This window comes from Phyllobates terribilis, unplaced genomic scaffold (assembly GCF_046119375.1).
Source record: "Phyllobates terribilis strain yellow unplaced genomic scaffold, ASM4611937v1 Scaffold_5__5_contigs__length_657084704, whole genome shotgun sequence".
Taxonomy (NCBI): domain Eukaryota; kingdom Metazoa; phylum Chordata; class Amphibia; order Anura; family Dendrobatidae; genus Phyllobates; species Phyllobates terribilis.
The window spans coordinates 379,846,038-379,869,181 of record NW_027362765.1 but is presented as its reverse complement, the minus strand read 5'-3'; the positions used below and the strand labels follow the sequence as shown (position 1 = coordinate 379,869,181).

General features: G+C 44.6%; 2 protein-coding genes across 2 annotated transcripts in view; one reads left to right on the top strand and one right to left on the bottom strand.

The window, feature by feature from the left end:
* The window catches only part of TAPBPL (TAP binding protein like), a 43,178-nt gene extending 36,821 nt beyond the window's left edge, over positions 1–6,357 (bottom strand). The window contains exon 1 of the mRNA XM_073684898.1: positions 6,234–6,357. The gene's annotated coding sequence lies outside the window, so the exon portion shown is untranslated. The remainder of the gene's footprint in view (positions 1–6,233) is intronic.
* Positions 6,358–8,905: 2,548 nt separating this feature from the next.
* LPAR5 (lysophosphatidic acid receptor 5) lies at positions 8,906–22,738 on the top strand. The gene is made up of 2 exons (XM_073684896.1): positions 8,906–9,108; positions 20,004–22,738. Exons 1-2 carry the CDS (start codon positions 9,091–9,093, stop codon positions 21,129–21,131), a joined length of 1,146 nt encoding a protein of 381 aa, XP_073540997.1. The 5' UTR covers positions 8,906–9,090; the 3' UTR covers positions 21,132–22,738.
* The last annotated feature ends 406 nt before the right edge of the window (positions 22,739–23,144 follow it).

Sequence of the window (23,144 nt, the reverse complement as noted above, 5' to 3'; positions counted from 1 at the left end):
GCTGTATCTAATCCTATCATGTGTGATACTGTCTGCTGAGCCGCGTATCTAATCCTATCCTGTTTGATACTGTCTGCTGAGCTGTGTATCTCATCCTATCCAGTGTGATACTGTCTGCTGAGCTGTATCTAATCGTATCCTGTGTGATACTGTCTGCTGAGTCGTGTATCTAATCCTATCCTGTGTGATACTGTCTGCTGAGCTGTGTATCTAATCCTATCCTGTGTGATACTGTCTGCTGAGCTGTGTATCTAATCCTATCCTGTGTGATACTGTCTGCTGAGCTGTGTATCTAATCCTCTCCTGTGTGATACTGTCTGCTGAGCTGTGTATCTAATCCTATCCTGTGTGATACTGTCTGCTGAGCTGTGTATCTAATCCTCTCCTGTGTGATACTGTCTGCTGAGCTGTGTATCTAATCCTATCCTGTGTGATACTGTCTGCTGAGCTGTGTATCTAATCCTATCCTGTGTGATACTGTCTGCTGAGCTGTGTATCTAATCCTATCCTGTGTGATACTGTCTGCTGAGCTGTGTATCTAATCCTCTCCTGTGTGATACTGTCTGCTGAGCTGTGTATCTAATCCTATCCTGTGTGATACTGTCTGCTGAGCTGTGTATCTAATCCTCTCCTGTGTGATACTGTCTGCTGAGCTGTGTATCTAATCCTCTCCTGTGTGATACTGTCTGCTGAGCCGCATATCTAATCCTATCCTGTGTGATACTGTCTGCTGAGCCGTGTATCTAATCCTCTCCTGTGTGATACTGTCTGCTGAGCTGTGTATCTAATCCTATCCTGTGTGATACTGTCTGCTGAGCTGTGTATCTAATCTTATCCTGTGTGATACTGTCTGCTGAGCTGTATCTAATCCTATCCTGTGTGATACTGTCTGCTGAGCTGTATCTAATCCTATCCTGTGTGATACTGTCTGCTGAGCTGTATCTAATCCTATCCTGTGTGATACTGTCTGCTGAGCCGTGTATCTAATCATATCATGTGTGATACTGTCTGCTGAGCTGTATCTAATCCTATCCTGTGTGATAATGTCTGCTGAGCCGCGTATCTAATCTTATCCTGTGTGATACTGTCTGCTGAGCTGTATCTAATCCTATCCTGTGTCATACTGTCTGCTGAGCTGTATCTACTCCTATCCTGTGTGATACTGTCTGCTGAGCCGCGTATCTAATCTTATCCTGTGTGATACTGTCTGCTGAGCTGTATCTAATCCTATCCTGTGTCATACTGTCTGCTGAGCTGTATCTAATCCTATCCTGTGTGATACTGTCTGCTGAGCTGTATCTAATCCTATCCTGTGTGATACCGTCTGCTGAGCTGTATCTAATCCTATCCTGTGTGATACTGTCTGCTGAGCCGCGTATCTAATCCTATCCTGTGTGATACTGTCGGCTGAGCTGTATCTAATCCTATCCTGTGTGATACTGTCTGCTGAGCAGTATCTAATCCTATCCTGTGTGATACTGTCTGCTGAGCTGTATCTAATCCTATCCTGTGTGATACTGTCTGCTGAGCCGCGTATCTAATCCTATCCTGTGTGATACTGTCTGCTGAACTGTATCTAATACTATCCTGTGTGATACTGTCTGCTGTGCTGTATCTAATCCTATACTGTGTGATACTGTCTGCTGAGCCGTGTATCTAATCCTATCCTGTGTGATACTGTCTGCTGAGCTGTATCTAATCCTCTCCTGTGTGATACTGTCTGCTGAGCCGTGTATCTAATCCTATGCTGTGTGATACTGTCTGCTGAGCCGCGTATCTAATCCTATCCTGTGTGACACTGTCTGCTGAGCTGTATCTAATCCTATCCTGTGTGATACTGTCTGCTGAGCTGTGTATCTAATCCTATACTGTGTGATACTGTCTGCTGAGCCGCTTATCTAATCCTATCCTGTGTGATACTGACTGCTGAGCTGTATCTAATCCTATCCTGTGTGATAACGTCTGCTAAGCTGTGTATCTAAGCCTATACTGTGTGATACCGTCTACTGATCTGTGTATCTAATCCTATCCTGTGTGATACCATCTGCTGAGCTGTGTATCTAATCCTATGCTGTGTGATACTGTCTGCTGAGCCGTGTATCTAATCCTATACTGTGTGATACTGTCTGCTGAGCCGCGTATCTAATCCTATCCTGTTTGATACTGTCTGCTGAGCTGTGTATCTCAGCCTATCCAGTGTGATACTGTCCGCTGAGCCGTGTATCTAATCCTATCCTGTGTGATACTGTCTGCTGAGCTGTATCTAATCCTCTCCTGTGTGATACTGTCTGCTGAGCTGTATCTAATCCTATCCTGTGTGATACTGTCTGCTGAGCCGTGTATCTAATCCTATCCTGTGTGATACTGTCTGCTGAGCTGTATCTAATCCTCTCCTGTGTGATACTGTCTGCTGAGCCGTGTATCTAATCCTATCCTGTGTGATACTGTCTGCTGAGCTGTATCTAATCCTCTCCTGTGTGATACTGTCTGCTGAGCTGTGTATCTAATCCTATCCTGTGTGATACTGTCTGCTGAGCCGTGTATCTAATCCTATACTGTGTGATACTGTCTGCTGAGCCGCGTATCTAATCCTATCCTGTGTGATACTGTCTGCTGAACTGTATCTAATCCTATCCTGTGTGATACTGTTTGCTGAGCCGTGTATCTAATCCTATACTGTGTGATACTGTCTGCTGAGCCGCGTATCTAATCCTATCCTGTGTGATACTGACTGCTGAGCTGTGTATCTCAACCTATCCAGTGTGATACTGTCTGCTGAGCTGTATCTAATCCTATCCTATGTGATAACGTCTGCTAAGCTGTGTATCTAAGCCTATACTGTGTGATACCGTCTACTGATCTGTGTATCTAATCCTATCCTGTGTGATACCATCTGCTGAGCTGTGTATCTAATCCTATGCTGTGTGATACTGTCTGCTGAGCCGTGTATCTAATCCTATACTGTGTGATACTGTCTGCTGAGCCGCGTATCTAATCCTATCCTGTTTGATACTGTCTGCTGAGCTGTGTATCTCAGCCTATCCAGTGTGATACTGTCTGCTGAGCTGTATCTAATCCTATCCTGTGTGATAACGTCTGCTAAGCTGTGTACCTAAGCCTATACTGTGTGATACCGTCTACTGATCTGTGTATCTAATCCTATCCTGTGTGATACCATCTGCTGAGCTGTGTATCTAATCCTATGCTGTGTGATACTGTCTGCTGAGCCGTGTATCTAATCCTATACTGTGTGATACTGTCTGCTGAGCCGCGTATCTAATCCTATCCTGTTTGATACTGTCTGCTGAGCTGTGTATCTCAGCCTATCCAAGTGTGATACAGTCCGCTGAGCCGTGTATCTAATCCTATCCTGTGTGATACTGTCTGCTGAGCTGTATCTAATCCTCTCCTGTGTGATACTGTCTGCTGAGCTGTATCTAATCCTATCCTGTGTGATACTGTCTGCTGAGCCGTGTATCTAATCCTATACTGTGTGATACTGTCTGCTGAGCCGCGTATCTAATCCTATCCTGTGTGATACTGTCTGCTGAGCTGTATCTAATCCTATCCTGTGTGATACTGTCTGCTGAGCCGTGTATCTAATCCTATACTGTGTGATACTGTCTGCTGAGCCGCGTATCTAATCCTATCCTGTTTGATACTGTCTGCTGAGCTGTGTATCTCAACCTATCCAGTGTGATACTGTCTGCTGAGCCGTGTATCTAATCCTATCCTGTGTGATAACGTCTGCTAAGCTGTGTATCTAAGCCTATACTGTGTGATACCATCTACTGATCTGTGTATCTAATCCTATCCTGTGTGATACCATCTGCTGAGCTGTGTATCTAATCCTATGCTGTGTGATACTGTTTGCTGAGCCGTGTATCTAATCCTATCCTGTGTGATACCGTCTGCTGAGCTGTGTATCTAATCCTATGCTGTGTGATACTGTTTGCTGAGCCGTGTATCTAATCCTATCCTGTGTGATACCGTCTGCTGAGCTGTGTTTCTAATCCTATCCTGTGTGATACTGACTGCTGAGCCGTGTATCTAATCCTATCCTGTGTGATCCCGTCTGCTGAGCCGTGTATCTAATCCTATCCTGTGTGATACTGTCTGCTGAGCAGTGTATCTAATCCTATCCTGTGTGATACCGTCTGCTGAGCCGTGTATCTAATCCTATCCTGTGTGATACTGTCTGCTGAGCTGTGTATCTAATCCTATCCTGTGTGATACTGTCTGCTGAGCTATGTATCTAATCCTATCCTGTGTGATACCGTCTGCTGAGTTATGTATCTAATCCTATCCTGTGTGATACTGTCTGCTGAGCTGTGTATCTAATCCTATCCTGTGTGATACTGTCTGCTGAGTTATGTATCTAATCCTATCCTGTGTGATACCGTCTGCTGAGTTATGTATCTAATCCTATCCTGTGTGATACTGTCTGCTGAGCTGTGTATCTAATCCTATCCTGTGTGATACTGTCTGCTGAGCCGTGTATCTAATCTTCTCCTGTGTGATACTGTCTGCTGAGCCATGTATCTAATCCTATCCTGTGTGATACCGTCTGCTGAGCTGTGTATCTAATCCTCTCCTGTGTGATACTGTCTGCTGAACTGTGTATCTAATCCTATCTTGTGTGATACTGTCTGCTGAGCTGTGTATCTAATCCTATCCTGTGTGATACTGTCTGCTGAGCTGTGTATCTAATCCTATCCTGTGTGATACCGTCTGCTGAGCTGTGTATCTAATCCTATCTTGTGTGATACTGTCTGCTGAGCCGTGTATCTAATCCTATCCTGTGTGATACCGTCTGCTGAGCCGTGTATCTAATCCTATCTTGTGTGATACTGTCTGCTGAGCTGTGTATCTAATCCTATCTTGTGTGATACTGTCTGCTGAGCTGTGTATCTAATCCTATCCTGTGTGATACCGTCTGCTGAGCCGTGTATCTAATCCTATCCTGTGTGATACTGTCTGCTGAGCCGTGTATCTAATCCTATCTTGTGTGATACTGTCTGCTGAGCTGTGTATCTAATCCTCTCCTGTGTGATACTGTCTGCTGAGCTGTGTATCTAATCCTATCTTGTGTGATACTGTCTGCTGAGCTGTGTATCTAATCCTATCCTGTGTGATACCGTCTGCTGAGCTGTGTATCTAATCCTATCCTGTGTGATACTGTCTGCTGAGCCGTGTATCTAATCTTCTCCTGTGTGATACTGTCTGCTGAGCCGTGTATCTAATCCTATCCTGTGTGATACTGTCTGCTGAGTTATGTATCTAATCCTATCCTGTGTGATACCGTCTGCTGAGTTATGTATCTAATCCTATCCTGTGTGATACTGACTGCTGAGCCGTGTATCTAATCCTATCCTGTGTGATACCGTCTGCTGAGTTATGTATCTAATCCTCTCCTGTGTGATACCGTCTGCTGAGTTATGTATCTAATCCTATCCTGTGTGATACTGACTGCTGAGCCGTGTATCTAATCCTATCCTGTGTGATACCGTCTGCTGAGTTATGTATCTAATCCTCTCCTGTGTGATACCGTCTGCTGAGTTATGTATCTAATCCTATCCTGTGTGATACCGTCTGCTGAGTTATGTATCTAATCCTATCCTGTGTGATACCGTCTGCTGAGTTATGTATCTAATCCTATCCTGTGTGATACCGTCTGCTGAGTTATGTATCTAATCCTATCCTGTGTGATACTGTCTGCTGAGCTGTGTATCTAATCCTCTCCTGTGTGATACTGTCTGCTGAGCTGTATCTAATCCTATCCTGTGTGATACCGTCTGCTGAGCTGTGTATCTAATCCTCTCCTGTGTGATACTGTCTGCTGAGCTGTATCTAATCCTATCCTGTGTGATACTGTCTGCTGAGCTGTATCTAATCCTATCCTGTGTGATACCGTCTGCTGAGTTATGTATCTAATCCTATCCTGTGTGATACTGTCTGCTGAGCTGTGTATCTAATCCTCTCCTGTGTGATACTGTCTGCTGAGCTGTATCTAATCCTATCCTGTGTGATACCGTCTGCTGAGCCGTGTATCTAATCCTATCCTGTGTGATACTGTCTGCTGAGTTATGTATCTAATCCTATCCTGTGTGATACCGTCTGCTGAGTTATGTATCTCAGCCTATCATCTGCAGATGAGTTGTGGTTGGAGAAGTCGTCATGTCGGTCTGGGCCAAGTGGAAAAGATGTAAAAAGTGTCCCGTGTCCCCTCTTACCCCCAGTTCTGGACCCCCAGCGACACCTCTGCTCGGATCCTTACTCTTGCCCATTTTTCCCGCTTGCAATGACAGATGCCATTGTTGCCAGGTTTTAATGTTATGGCTGATCAGTGTATATTTCCTGGTAGCGGGAAAACATGTGCAAAGGGAAGAAAACTTCCAAGACATCCGTGGTCTCCTCCTCCTCCTCCTCCTCCTCCTCCTCCTCCTCCTCCTCGAACATCATCATCACATAGGACATGTCTGATCTTGAAGGTCCTCTTCCACCCAGTGCCAGCTTAACCCTTTGCCAGCCTGGAAGAATTCTTGTCTTCTCCTTCTGTAGTTTACATGTAAAGTTGAGTGTTTGGTCCTGGCCGGATGTGCACAGTTTATACAACAAGGCAGAATTATAAATACAGCTCCGGGACTTGACCTTGTGTTTTTATGTAAGATTAATTACTATGCAGGAATTGCCTGAAAACTAGGCGACGACCAATGTAGCGATTATCACAGCTTCCATGGGGTTGTCACCCAGCTTTCCTAGACTCCTGAGTGTCTGTGTAATAGTGGACATGTTGTCACCCAGCTTTCCCACACTCATGAGTGTCTCCCATCTTTACTAGACTCCTGAGTGTCTGTGTAATAGTGGACATGTTGTCACCCAGCTTTCCTAGACTCCTGAGTGTCTGTGTAATAGTGGACATGTGGTCACCCAGCTTTCCTAGACTCCTGAGTGTCTGTGTAATAGTGGACATGTTGTCACCCAGCTTTCCTAGACTCCTGAGTGTCTGTGTAAAAGTGGACATGTTGTCACCCAGCTTTCCTAGACTCCTGAGTGTCTGTGTAATAGTGGACATGTGGTCACCCAGCTTTCCTAGACTCCTGAGTGTCTGTGTAATAGTGGACATGTGGTCACCCAGCTTTCCCACACTCATGAGTGTCTGTGTAATATTGGACATGTTGTCACCCAGCTTTACTAGACTCCTGAGTGTCTGTGTAATAATGGACATGTTGTCACCCAGCTTTACTAGACTCCTGAGTGTCTGTGTAATAGTGGACATGTTGTCACCCAGCTTTCCTAGACTCCTGAGTGTCTGTGTAATAGTGGACATGTGGTCACCCAGCTTTCCCACACTCATGAGTGTCTGTGTAATAGTGGACATGTTGTCACCCAGCTTTCCTAGACTCCTGAGTGTCTGTGTAATATTGGACATGTTGTCACCCAGCTTTACTAGACTCCCGAGTGTCTGTGTAATAGTGGACATGTTGTCACCCAGCTTTACTAGACTCCCAAGTGTCTGTGTAATAGTGGACATGTTGTCACCCAGCTTTACTAGACTCCCGAGTGTCTGTGTAATAGTGGACATGTTGTCACCCAGCTTTACTAGACTCCCAAGTGTCTGTGTAATAGTGGACATGTTGTCACCCAGCTTTACTAGACTCCCGAGTGTCTGTGTAATAGTGGACATGTTGTCACCCAGCTTTACTAGACTCCTGAGTGTCTGTGTAATAGTGGACATGTTGTCACCCAGCTTTACTAGACTCCCGAGTGTCTGTGTAATAGTGGACATGTTGTCACCCAGCTTTCCTAGACTCCTGAGTGTCTGTGTAATAGTGGACATGTTGTCACCCAGCTTTACTAGACTCCCGAGTGTCTGTGTAATAGTGGACATGTTGTCACCCAGCTTTACTAGACTCCCAAGTGTCTGTGTAATAGTGGACATGTTGTCACCCAGCTTTACTAGACTCCCGAGTGTCTGTGTAATAGTGGACATGTTGTCACCCAGCTTTACTAGACTCCTGAGTGTCTGTGTAATATTGGACATGTTGTCACCCAGCTTGCCCAGACTCCTGAGTGTCTGTGTAATAGTGGACATGTTGTCACCCAGCTTTACTAGACTCCCGAGTGTCTGTGTAATAGTGGACATGTTGTCACCCAGCTTTACTAGACTCCCGAGTGTCTGTGTAATAGTGGACATGTGGTCACCCAGCTTTCCCACACTCATGAGTGTCTGTGTAATAGTGGACATGTTGTCACCCAGCTTTACTAGACTCCCGAGTGTCTGTGTAATAATGGACATGTTGTCACCCAGCTTTCCCACACTCATGAGTGTCTGTGTAATAGTGGACATGTTGTCACCCAGCTTTACTAGACTCCCGAGTGTCTGTGTAATAGTGGACATGTCACCCAGCTTTCCTAGACACCCGACTGTCTAATAGTGGACATTTTGTCACCCAGCTTTCCCAAACTCCAGAGTGTCTGTGTAATAGTGGACATGTGGTCATGCAGCTTTAGTAGACTCCTGAGTGTCTGTGCAATAGTGGACATGTTGTCACCCAGCTTTCCTAGACTCCTGAGTGTCTGTGCTATAGTGGACATGTTGTCACCCAGCTTTCCCAGACTCCTGAGTGTCTAGCTATGTAATTATGCCTACTCCACCACCCTGCACATGTATATAAAGTCTAGAAAAACTAGTACAAAACTTAGTTTTTATATACATTTGTGGCCAAACTGGTTGTCACCCAGCTTTCCCAGAGACCGATGATAATAGAATGGAAAGACTAGACAATAACTTTTTTTTCTTAAAGGGGAAATACCCTCTTAAGCTTGACTGGCCGAGTGTTCTTCAGTGCAGCAATGTGATCCTTGCCACCACCTCCCAGTGTGAAGCTGCAGCCACTCCCTGCTCTCAGCTGCTAGAGGACAAATCAGAAAACTTTCTATGTAGAGTACAAAGCTCAAAGGTGTGTGCGGAGATAGGAAGCTGACAAGGTGCTCTGCAAAATGCAAGAAAACATCACAAACCTACAGCCCAAAGCCTGAGTATAGACACACACAAGACACGAATGGGAAACCTTCAGAGCTGAAATCATGTTTACGGTCAATCAGGTGAGTGCACCTCTGTCTCTTTAAGACTTGGGCTGGAGTCACATTGCAAATGTGGCTGCCTATAGAAATGCATCAAGATGAACCTTTAGCTGCGCCTTGTACAGTCGTAGAATTACTGCCCCTTTAATATTCTAGTTAGTCGACAACTTTTGTAAGTTATGAAAAAGTTTTGTCACTATAGGAAAACGTAAAGAATAACTTTGAAAACTTTTTCCAATTCATTTCTTTTGGAATGAGACCATTTATCTGATCCACCTCCCGGATCACGTGATCGAAATCCTGTATCCCAGCCCCAAAGACGTAATGACACCTGCAAATTGTCCTATAAATTCGCTAAATGACTTTGCATTCAGTATAATTAGCATCCCCTATTACCACATCATCCGCCATTATGAAAACTTGATATAAACCAATCAGAGAATAGAACTGTGTTGGAGGTAATCGTCCATATACCGTATATTCTCCAAAACGCCGCTCGGGATCAGACATTCTGTGTGACCACATTGTTTTGACAAGCGTTGGATACAATTTGTAAAAAGTGTTGGAGGGACCACAAGGGCCCCAAACCTTTTGGGAGGGGCACAAACTTTTGCTTTTTCTTGTTTGCTGCCTATGCAGAGGACAAACTCCTCTCGACTGCTGCTCTCTGTCTTCATTTATTACTAAGAGCTGCTTTTATATTTTTACACTTTTTCTATCCCTAACAAGAGGTCAGGGATAGGGCTAGAGTAATAAAATTATTACATTAAAAAATAATAAAAAAATATCGAATTTCTTTTTATAATATATAAAAAAAAAAGTCTAATTCCAGAAAAAAAAACAGAAATAATGGTCCAGGGGTTAGGAAGCGCATAATGTTTGCCATTGATTGTAAACACCATACATTTTTTTTTTTTTTTTTTTTTTTTATCTGTGACTACGTGGAACACAAATCTCAGCATTTCTGACTGCTAATTTAGTGCTACATTTAATATAGGGTATTCCATTGATGTGATGTAATGATGGAGGGTCCTGGCTTTGGTTGCACATCCCTTTGGAATGTATCTAATCAATAAATACAGAATCCTCACTGTTTACTCTGATTTTCACATCAAAGCGTCTCTGATTATCTCCAGTATCAGTTACAGACGCTCAGTGGGGGCATAAACAGTAGTGATCTACCATGCATGCAATTACCACCTGTAAATGAAGGACTATTCACACCATGCTGTAAATTAGGAAGTCACACCTTCATGATTGGAGTCATTCTGATGATCAAAAGTTTATTAAATTGTGAAGGAGGACCCATCCATAGAGGGCAGACTGCTGTATAAAGGTCTTTCTGAAAAAAATAAGACATTATTTGTGTGGGGTTTTTTTTTTTTTTTTTTTCTTTAAATTGGATCTGTCACCAGATTTCATAATCCACACTGCATAAATTATTAAATAGATCTTAGACCTGATGGCGCTGGAGTACTCACTTTTAAATTCCACATCAGCATGGCCCTAGGATCGTTTCAAAAAGTTCTCTTGCCCATTCCTTTTAGAAAGTTTTCCTCCTAGTTGTACTCCTAAAAACTCCGATCTTAATATCAGAATTACGAATGCATTTTCAAGGTAAGTACTCCAGCCTCATCAGATTAAAAACAAAAAAAGCGTATTGTAAAACACGAAGTTCTTTCTTTTATAGAAAATGATTTTGCCCAGTGGGAACAGACAGTAAAATATATGCTAAAATAGTTAAAACTACGACGACATGTAGTGGACAAATTACTTTTGTTAATCAGCCACATGATTTTGCTGTTGATACTACATAAATAGTAAGGGAGGCAGCATGAATCATTTTGTTTTAGGTCACGTTCACACAAGCAGATTTTTTTGCTGCAGATTTTGCCGTAGACCCGGTAAAAGATAAAATGCTCGTGTTGTTTCACTTACGTATTGCAAAAGGTAAAATTCCACAAAAGCAATTTAAATCCGCGGCACAGGTCAATTTCCTCTGACCAGTATCTATCTCTGTAATGGCCCCATCGTACGCTCTCCGATGGCCATGGGACCCTCGTTCTTCAGAGATGGGACCTGCATCTACAGAACACTTATGGCCCAGTCTGTCAGTATCCCATAAATGTCCAATATGGGATAGCCCCTTTTAGTTAGTAGAGGCCCCCCTCGCCCACTGCTGCACAGGTTGCACATGTGGTACGCCGCCTGTCACAACCTGTCCTTGTTATATAATATACAGTGACCGGCTGTCTCATCTCGACCTCCCCGATGTGCATGTTTATTCAGTAAGGGAAGGGGAGATAAGCTGTTGCCAGATGCCTCTGGCAGCTGCTTATCACTCAGCAGAACTAAGTACTGAGTGTGTTAAAATACAACATGTCTGTGTTACTCGCTTGTCCCAGATTTGTTTATGCTCCCCTCACTCCGGTCCGCTGAACTCTGTTGTGCTCCACGTCAGTCTTTGCAGATGGCCCGGCGTGATCATCTCACTGGGCCTATATAAGGCTCACCAATACACACATCTGTGTCTTGGTATTTAGACTTTCTAATTACTCCAGAGTTCTGTCTACTACCTGTTCCCGATCTTCCAGGACCTCTGCTACTGCTCCGCCTGCGTCTTCCAGGACCCCTGCTACCTGCTGCGGGCTCCTGGACGTCTTCAGCCTGCCTGCGGGCTCCTGGACGTCTTCAGCCTGCCTGCGGGCTCCTGGACGTCTTCAGCCTGCCTGCGGGCTCCTGGACGTCTTCAGCCTGCCTGCGGGCTCCTGGACGTCTTCAGCCTGCCTGCGGGCTCCTGGACGTCTTCAGCCTGCCTGCGGGCTCCTGGACGTCTTCAGCCTGCCTGCGGGCTCCTGGACGTCTTCAGCCTGCCTGCAGCTTCCAGTACCTTTGCTACCTGTTTCCGATTCTCTCTACCTGTCTGTGGTCACGAGGATGTCTCCTCTCAGCCTGCAGCTTCCAATACCTCTGCTTTTTGCGGTTTCCAGAGTGTCTCCTGTCTGCCTGCGGCTTCCAGTGCCTCTACCACCTGTCTGCTGTCTCCAGAACCTCTTCTACTTGTTTCCCATGTGTCTCAACTACCTGTTGCACCTACACACGTGGCACATGTGCCCACCAGGACCATAGGCTTCAAGGATCCACCTCACCTAGTGAGCATAACTGATCCTTATTTCCCCCTCAGGAGGCGCACACACATTGATTTATCTGCAGGAGACTGTTTACATAGCACAGACTCATCTGTAACTTTCTGATTCTTTGTGTCTCCACCTCTTCTGAATGTCAAACGCTTTTCTTAAAGGAGATTTTAAATAAAACTTAAACATTGTGAAATTAGACCTTTTGGAACTTTCTAATATAATTCACATTACAATTCCACCTTCATTATTAAGACTTCTGCTTGCTGTCGGTGGGAGAAAAAAAAATCATTGCTTCTATCCAGAATTTGAAGACACTGAGGTTATAACTTCATGTCAAAAGAAAGACAAGAAATTACTGCAGCCCTGCTCTCATTTTAAAAAGTAGGATCCAGTTGGGTCTGTAGCTCGCAGACACCTGCCTACATTGGGTAAGATTGTAACAAACCTTCAGCTATGAGAAGTATCGGGTGCAGGTGAGTTTCTAGTTTCAGGGTGTTCCTATTCACTGACAGCCAGCAGAGATGTTGAATAAGTGGACAAAGTCTATAGGAAACTGCAGTGATTTCTTTTATTAAGGGCACAGCCTTTCCTCCTGTCTTTAGTTTTCTAAAGTGGCAGCATCTCATCTAATTTTGCCCTTAAAGGGAAATCTGTCAGTAGGATCAACCCTCCTCAGCCGTCTATATGGGCATGTAGGTCATAGGAAGCTGAATAAAATGATACCTTGATATCTGAGATCCGATGTCTTATTCCAGAGAAATCCACGTTTTTCTTAATATGTAAATGAGCTGTTAAGATCTATGGGCTGGACATAGATCTTACCGAGAATCTGCCTCCAGAGCTTATGTTAAAGGAAAGCGGCCGTTACCAGTGTGAGACATGTAGATCATGAGAGCAGACTGTCAGTCATTACATGTCTCACACTGGTAACGCCCTCTTTCCTTTAACATAAGCTCTGGAGGCAGATTCTCGGTAAGATCTATGTCCGGCCCATAGATCTTAACAGCTCATTTTACATATTAAGAAAAACATAGATTTCTCTGGAATAAGACATCGGATCACAGATATCAAGGTATCATTTTATTCAGCTTCCTATGACTTACAAGCACATATAGATTGGCTGAGGAGGGTTGATCCTACTGACAGATTCCCTTTAAAGGATCTCGAGTTATCCTCTAAGCACAGGATAGAGGATAACTTTCTGATCACAAGGGGGACTCCAAAAATACAACTGCAGAACCCTGAGAATATGTCCTGAACAGAACGAAGGTGCACGTGCGCCAACTCTGCTCAATTCATTGTCAATGGGACTGCTGGAAATAGCAGAATGCAATACTCAGTTTTCTTTGGCAATCCCAACGACAATGAATGGAGTGGAGGGCGAGCATGCTCACCTCTGCTTCACTCATGTTTATGGCACTGATGAAGCTAGCCAGGTGCAGCAGGATGCATGTGCGACCTGCTGCTCCATTCATCAACTTCTTTTGGGCGCAGTCTTGATGCCAGGAGGAAACATAAAACACAAGTCTCTGTTCTGGTAATCCAGTTAACAGAAAAATTGCTTAGACCAATACATCCCTTTAATAGGATGGCCTGTCCTGTAATACCTCTTTAGGGCCTTTATTGTCTCTCTGTGTCGTACCTAGTTTCCACCGTTGGCTTTTTTTTAGATTATTTTCCTTTCGCACGTCCTATTGTTATCAGAACCCTCTGATAAAATCCATGACCTAAGGGAAGTAATGGTGGGCATCACCCCCTGCTTTTGCCCCCACATGGGTCCTATGACTCATTAACAAGCAGATTATACAAGGATGGGATATTATAAACTCGTCACAATCGGCTCCGCTCTGTGAGTGGAAAATGTTGGTGGCAGCGAAGATCCAACCACCGAGGAAATGGTTTACCATCGAGCTGATAAACTTTACTGATCCTTCACTATCAGGGAAACCCCTAAGTCTCCATCTCATTAGTCAAAACTACATACTGTATCCATTCTGAAAAAAACAAACACCTATCAGCCGTTCTGATGATGATTATTACATCCCCATTATAATTTTTATTACAAAGCTCCAAAATATGATCTAAAACAATGGGGGTTACTTAAGCAACTAAACTAAGAAATAAAACCACACTCCTTTTACAAAAAGAAAAAAATTGTAAAAGTTACCGTTTGGTGTACACAGCTCCGGTGCAGAACCATGGGCCGATTCATCATTACATTTCTGCCTGTTTTTTTGTTTTATTTGCACGAACTCCTCTCAATTAGTGAATTTTTCATTTGCGACAAACTCGGCAAACGATTTGGACCTTTTCTATTTCCCCACCTGGAGTGATTTTATGTACTAATAACCAGTTAAGGAGAGCAAAAAAAAAAAAATCTGAGCTTTGCGCAAGATTCTTGAATCGTATTTGCCATTTTTATTAAATTGGTGCAAAAACAGGTCAACAAAAATCATAAGTCCAAAAAAAAATAAATTTGCAAATGATGAATCGGGTCCTATGTATCTGCATGGTTGCAGGCTGCAAACACTGTAGACAGGTCACTCGCTCACGGTTCCCTTCCATCACTCTGCTACTTATCAATGTATATTTGTTGTGAAGGAAATGACTCATTGACTTCTAAGGCTAAAATTAAGATTGTAGTTTTTTTGTAGAGGTTTATTTTTTTACCAAAAGTCAAATATGGGGTAAAAATCTAAAGCATGAACGTGGTGTCCACATGGAGACAGGAGGCTGGAATGGAGGTCTGTCCTCTGCAGCGATGAGTCCCGCTATTTCCTTGGACGCAATGATCGCTGGAAAAAAGGGCCAACCACCATGAAAAGGCAAAGTCACCCTGGTCCTCCTCCCAGAGCCGGACCCTCTCCATTCCAGGTGCACTAACAGTTCAGCGTTACATCGATTTGTTGGAGGAACCAGTGGTGCGGCCATTTCTCCAAAGGGTTCCCAAGAGCCGTTTTCCAACTAGACAGCGCCAGGTCGCGTGTTTCTGGTGTTACGGTGGCCTAATGTGCTCCCATGGCTGCAGCGTCTCCATACTTGTCTCCATCGAGCACATCTGGGATGTCATTGGTTGGTGATTACACAGGAGCTGCCAGCAGTGGATCTTGATGATTTGCCCAAGTGCATTCATTGACAGAACCTTAGTGATAGCTGCCGAGGCTGAAAGTTTTAGCCTATTAATCTGTCTGTGTGGAAAAAAAACAAAAATGTTTCTAACATAAAAACTTTAAACATTAGGTGATAGACTCCCTCATGTGTCCCCGGAAGATAGGAAGTGACAGGATGTCTATGGTGGTGTACCAGAAGTTACATAAGGGCGGTGCAGGAAATATACAGGCTCGTGTTTCACGTCGTTCCACGGTCTGGATATCACTTTTATCTGCCCACATCTTCCTGTGTACGAATAACCATTCATGTGCGAGACACCATGATATAACCGACATGTGCTGAAGAGTAGGAAATAGGTGATTTGTAGTTTTGGATATCTCATCACTCTGCCGAGCAGATCCTAAAATAGTCACAAGACTTGAAGAAATAACAACATTTTTTATTTTATCTTATAACAGGAATATGTTTCTTTCTCCACTTATGAGACACTTCTCCTAAATTCATCATTCACTTTGAAGAACTGCTAAAAATCCATCCTGCTCAAAACAAGATGGATTGTCGGCTCACTGAGGGATCAGATTACAACTGTCAGAGAGAGGTAGAGACACACACACACACACACACACACACACACACACACACACACACACACACACACACACACACACACACACACACACACACACACACACACACACACACACATACATACATACGTGCTGCTGCTTTCATTTCACCCCAGAGCTGGATTCACAGCTACCCTGCTCAATACTACTGTATAATATTCTCCATGCTGCTGCTACTTCTCAAAATGTGCTATATATAGAGAGAGGACAGCAGGAAACGCTCATGTCTTTGTATGGGAGACATCATAATAGCTAGTTTCCTCCCACTAGCTCAGAGACAACTGCAACCTCCTTCAAAAATGTGCACCCAAAATAATGTGATCACATGTTCGCAAGAATCAGCTGAATATTTGTGGAGGATCTGAGCAGCCTGTGTATAAGTCCCCTCTAGCGCCACCACAGGAGAAATAAAGCATTACATGTTTCTTATTGACATCAATAAGCTGTAATGCATGGATAAGCCCAGTCTCACAGAGAAGGAGAGACTCTTTGTAGCTACCCCCTGCTCTACTAAGTGATGGACGTTCTTCAAATTGAGGGACCCACGTCAACCATACTATTAATTCACGTTTTTGATGCAGTTGTCCCTTTAATGCAGTCTGGTGGGTGCAGTCTACTATACGGCAGACAGGCCTCTCCCCTCCATGTAACACCAGTCTGCAGTGCAATTGATTGATGACGCATGCAGCGTGTAGCCGGGAACGCCCCGATATCCTGAGTAATAATGGGATCTGTATAACATCGTGATCCATGTCTCTAGTTATAATTTACATTTCAATTTCCCCAAAAACTAATGAACTCTGACCCATGAATGACAGACGGGATTTGCTTCTCCAGCTTTTCCTAATAATCTGTGAGGGACACATGGATCAAGGGATTGGTCCTTCTAACAGCAGCGTGTTGACCTAGTGTCCTCCCACCCCCTTGTTTATCATCTGCATATTGTATTCTTACCGGTGGGCTTCATTGCTGGCGCCCTGTCGCCGGCGGGGCTTAGTCCCCGGCTGGCGCCCTGTCGCCGGCGGGGCTTAGTCCCCGGCTGGCGCCCTGTCGCCGGCGGGGCTTAGTCCCCGGCTGGCGCCCTGTCGCCGGCGGGGCCTAGTCCCCGGCTGGCGCCCTGGCGCCGGCGGGCTTAGTTGCTTGCTGGTGGAACATGCAAAATATATTGGATTTCACCTTGGACAGATTTTATGGTAGAGACGTGGCCCATGGCGCCGCTGGTACATAAGACACATAAGATTACATTTCCTCCTCTGCACTCACAGAATTTTTGAATTTAACATAACGGCACCCCTGGGGTCCTGACCATCGGCACCAAACTCTGTTTTATTTTTCAGGCCCGCATTTGGCTTTCAGAAATCTCCACCACCTCATGGGGCTTCATGCAGCCGTTAAGGAAAGTGATTCACATGATGTGATATCATGTCCAAAACTAGATAAAATGTGAAGAGGAAATAAAAAATAAAAAAAATTGAAAAAAAGCAAATCGAAGAAAGTCCTAAAAAACATAAACCACAGAACATATCTTGCTTAGCAATCCGTGAGAGGGGGGTGACATCTCATCACACATCAGTGATTTGTTTGTTTGAGGGTTTTTTTTACATTTTTTTTTCTTGAAAGGGCTAAAATTACAATATCTTGTCTCCCAAACATTTGGGTCACTGAACCCGAATTCTGGACACTGTCGCCTGGTGCGGTTACAAAGTCCATCTAATAAAGTTGTGTTGCAACATAGTCTAGTGGCAAGAGGATGGATTTTTGGTGCTAGACGGAGGCGAGTTGTGATGTCACTGAATCTCGGTCACCCAGAGATGCTAAATGAATGAAGGAGGTTCCGTTTAAAGGGATTGTCCACTTTGGACGGCCTCTGTTCGTTGTGCCGATTAGTTGTGCTCCTTTCTCACACCAACTTACATTTATCTCCCGGCAGAACCACTTGGTGAGTCCATTGCTGACGGGGAAGTGAAATTTTGCTCGGCATCGATAGACCTCAATACACATATGTGTGGTGCACATATGCAATAATTTGGGTCCCCCCCCCCCCCCCATTAGTTTGCCAAATCTGTATGTAAGGGCCAAGGGAGCAAATGCCTTGGGGGTCTCCACCACTCTCCTCTGACTCCCAGAAAGGTCTAATAACGCCTCTAGGCATATATGAAGTAGATAGTATAGATCAGGAGACCAGGAATTTGGCGCCAGGTCTTCCGAGTGATTGTCTCAACCTGCTGATCTCCGTAGGACTGGCCATAATGGGAGAGCATCATTGGGCATGATGACTTCCAATTCCCGATCCTTTTGTCCTCCTGACTCTTCCTCTGCAGAATACATGGACGCTCAGCCAATCCGAGCATGAGTATGGGGGCATCAGGAGAGAAGGCTCAACAAGCATCCGCCTATAAACATTAGACAAAATATCTGCAGGATCGGGTGACAATATAATGTGTATGGGGGGGCTTCCCGACTCCCACCCTACAGATGATGTCAGGAGAGAGATGGATCCAGCATATTGGATTTCCACCAGCCAATCCTTTTATTCCCAGGAAGATAAGTTTCTGCTGGAGGAGCCTGGAAGTGTCTCCCCCATAATCGTACTCGGCTCAGTTGAGTTTCCTATATTCGTGGGAGATGGCAAAACCAAAGAAATGAGCCGGACTATAAGCTGGTATACATACAAAGTGTAGGAGCACGTTCACACTGTGTCCATTTCATGGACAAAACCCAAGAAAAAAAACAAAAGGAGCATATACCCTAGAGCAAGAAAATAGTAATCGTACATGTACTAACATAGGGGACTTAGTTAAAGCTAATTTGACCAAAAAAGCGACAAGGTGTACCCAACGGGACGGTCCTAACCTGTCTCTAGTATTAAAACCTTACCGTGTGTCAAACGACGGCAATGTGAATAAGGGCAGAGCAGGACAGGGGCCCGACTGAGACACTGTGACCTTTTCGGAGCTGTTTTGGGGTTTTACCCGCCATTTCTTTGAGACTCAGCACTAGGGAATTAGTGGTAAAAATAATAAGCAAAAAGTTCCACAACTGAAGGAGACAAAGACTGGAAATTACACGTGAACCAGTCGCTCCCAGTGACCTCCCACGTACATGGACGAGCGGCCTCGGCCCCCTTTATCAGCCTCCCTGACGCTTCGCACTATTTTTCAGACTTGCTCATCCCGTAATGGTGAAGAGTTTACATTTTAGATTCCAGGATATTTGTGTTATTCGCTTCCATCAAGTCTGAGCAAACTCGACCCGCACGTCCCGCGCCCGGGGCGGCGCCCCAGGTAAGGGTGAGGGGCTTATTGTCATCCTGTTCTGCGACGATTGCCATGGTGTAAACACCGGACGTGTGATTGTCGCTGCATGTTGGATGTCTGCTCAGGAGGAGAAGGGAAGTGACTGTCACAAGCGCCTGATATATTGCATCAGGACGAACACCACTTGTGTCTCACTTATAACAAGGAAAAGATATTTCCAGAACGACCTCTCAGCTTTAAATAGTAAAGGGACACTTCTAATAATAGAGAAATACTGCCAGAATGCAATTCTGGAAGCTTCAGAGCTGAAATCTCCCAACACCCCCTGCTGGTTCACTCTGTTTTTGTATTCTATAAATCAGAATCTTGGTAAAATTGATTGACTGAGCTCTGTCTGTGTGTTTTAATGACAGGCCTGTTGACAGTTTCCAGTAACCACCAGCAGAATTATGAATGCTGCTCTGGAGTATGTACTTCTAGGACAGGCATCATTACATCATCTTTCATACTCCAAATATTTTCTGTAACTGCCCCAATGAGTATGAAGAGAGAAGACGAAAGGGAAACCTGAAACTACTCGGCCCCAATGCAAAATCTGCGAAGGGCCTCATTTACCGTGTCATGGATGACAAGGGTCCACTGTATGCTAGGGGGTCGTTTAGTAGGTGTATTAAAGGGAAAGTGTCGTTTGAAAAGAACTTACTGTTTAAATCAGGTTTTTATATTGAACGCTGATTTTTTTACTTTTTATTTTCTAATTTATTCATTCTCTTTCTCCTTAGGTGTCTCCAGTGATGAATCACTCGGATTTGGACAGCTGTGACGCACATACTCCTCCGCGGTCCCGGATGGTGCTCCTGGTGGGATACAGCCTCTTAATGCCCCTCGGGGTCATACTAAATGGCGTCTCTCTGGTGGTGTTCCTGCGTTGGTTGCGACCCCTCACCGTTGTCAGCACCTTCCTCTGTAACCTGGCCCTCAGCGATCTCCTCTTCTCCCTCTCGCTGCCCTTAAGGATTTATTATTATGCCAATAACCACTGGCCGTTTGGAAAGTTCCTCTGCCGACTCTCTGGATCCATCTTCCACATCAACATGTACGGCAGCTGCCTGTTCCTCTTCTGCATAAACGTGGACCGATACTTGGCCATTGTCCACCCTCTACGCTTCCGTCACCTTCGCCGGCCCAAAGTTGCCCGTCTGACTTGTTTGTGCGTCTGGTTGATCATCGTGAGCGGGTCGGTACCTGCCGCTCTTGTGCATGACTCTAACGACTGCTGGGATGGAGAGGAGGTGATACACCGCTGTTTTGAGGGACTAAGAAGCTGGAGCACCTACCTGATGCCTTTGCTCTTCATTGCTGAAGTCGTCGGGTTCCTTTTGCCCCTTGGGGCAGTTCTCTACGGCTCCTGCCATGTCTTCTGGGAACTATGCCGGGCTTCAGAAGGGGGAAGAAATAGGCACAGGAGGACAATCCGACTGCTCATCCTTAACCTCTGCATCTTCCTTTTTTGCTTTGTCCCCTATAACGCAACCCTGGTGGCCTATGGGCTTCTCCGAGCCGAACTTGTCCCTGACTTTTGGAACCTCAGACCCATCCTGAAGAAGATCCTTACTGTCACCGTTCTTCTAGCCAGTACCAACTGCGCCCTGGACCCTCTGGTCTATTACTTCAGTACTGAAGGTTTCCGCAACACGCTAAGCCAAATGGTGAGGTCTAGCAAGGACTTCAGTAAGAATGGAAAACCCTCCAAGAGCACGATGACCACGGAGATCAAAAGCTTTGACATCGATAAGGCGTCCAACAAAGAGTCCGAGAAGAAAAAGGAGCAACACAAATTTCCGCACATTCGAGTCGGCCATTCCAATGGCAAAGAGAGAAGAAAGATGATTGAGGAATCTGAGATATGAGGTCGAAATCGGAAGGAAAACTCGGAAAGTAACATGAAGGACTTTACCAAATGTGTGAAGATTGAGGACTTAAATAATTTAACTATTGTTAAGAAAGAGGAAAAAAAAAAAAGTGGCTGCTCTGGGAGCTAAGCTAAAAAAAAGGGGGGATCCCAACCCGGATGCTATAAATATTCTCCAAATCTGAGAGCCGCATCTAAAGGGGGTCCGGGAGCCCACGATCAGAAATGAGTATAGGATCAAAGAAATGGTCTGCAGGTGATCACACGGACGCCAGTTTCACACAAGCACATTTTTGCACCTGTATTCCAGGTGACCCTTGGTCACAATACTGGTGCAAAAACGTGTCTGCATTTGGGCTTGGCGCCAGGTGATTTATCAGTATTAAAAAACACCCTGCGGTGGTAGTTTATCTTAAAGTGGAACTCCACCTTCAAAAGACCCCATACTGTGTAATGCTCAGCGCACCGCCAGAGGAAGTGGAGCAGGGACAAAGAAAATTTCCGCTCTAACCCCTCAGTTCCTGCTTAGACATAACACAAGGCATCACTTTTGCTCGGAGTGCGGCTTAAATTCTCATTGTCCATATAGTATATGTTTGATATATATATTTTTTTTTTATTCTGTACAGTTTTTCCATCCAGAAACCATCAACAAGCAGGTCATCTGCTGCTGATGGATCTGATTATTCATATTAAAGGGGTTGTCCCATAAACTACACAACTCCTATCCACAGGAAAGATGATAAATGCATGATTGCACCGCTCCTGAGAACGGAAGCCCTAAAGTCCTCTGTGCGAGTAGAGCGGCAGTGAGCATGTGCGACCACCACCCCTGTAGAGAGAACGGAGCAGCGGTTGTTCATGCTCACTGTCGCTCCATGAGACCTCCATTCTCCTGATTTGTTAGGGTCCTGAGAATACTACATTTATCACCTATCCTGTGCCTCGGAGATATGTTATAAGACAATCCCTTTAAGTGTCCATACTCGGTGCTTTGGGGGCATAACGATTGGGCTGAGCATCTGATTGGCTCATTTTAACCATTTGTGCTCTGAGACGTTATTATGTCGCTTTCACCGTACGGAGGGGTGAGGACTTACAGATGTCAGAGGTGCAGAACACGGGGGTATACTGTATATATTAAAGGGGACGGTGTTTTGGGTGGGAGGGGGAATGTTGAAATGTCACTACAGTCAATGCATGTCCTATAACAATATACACCGCTATATGCTACTTGCTGCACTAGTCCATTGTAGGGGGTCTTACTGACACTGAGAGTAATAATCACATACTGACACTGGGGGGGGACACAATGTATCACTTTTGGGGTTCTTACACAATGTTATACAGATTGGACACTTACAGGCAATGATCCCAGTATCTGCCTATGTAATCATGTCATACACTTCTATGTGCTGTCACAGACAATACACCGACATATCCCCTGCGCTGTACTGGACCCGTGCAGCCCGAGCCCTGAACGTAATGTTTGCATATACTACTGTAACCTGCCCTTTTGCATCATGTTTTATTATGGAGCTGTTTTTACTTTGTTCTCATCTACCTCCTATGATATTATATGCCTCTGTGAGGACATGAAAGGTTCTGGCTGTTCTCGTTTTATTTTTACATGTAATGTATTTGTATATAAACAGGGATTCATATGGATTATTAGAGTCTTCTCGTTAGCTAGCATGTAATACCTGAGTATGGACAGCAGATGGCGGTGAAGTACTCTGTAAATTTCTCACTAGATCAGCAATAATGTGATGATAGAGGGATGGTGGGAGAGAGGGATAGTTGGGAATGGATGAATAGGAGGGATGGAGTGATGGATGGATAATTGAGATGGATGATCATTGGGATGGAGGGATGGATGGATAGTTGAATATGGATAGATAATTAGACATGCTACACTTTATCAGCAATTTTATATATTTATAATATAAAATTCTCCAGGTCGGTCGTATTACAGCAGTAAAAAATATATTGTATATTTTATAGGTAAAAA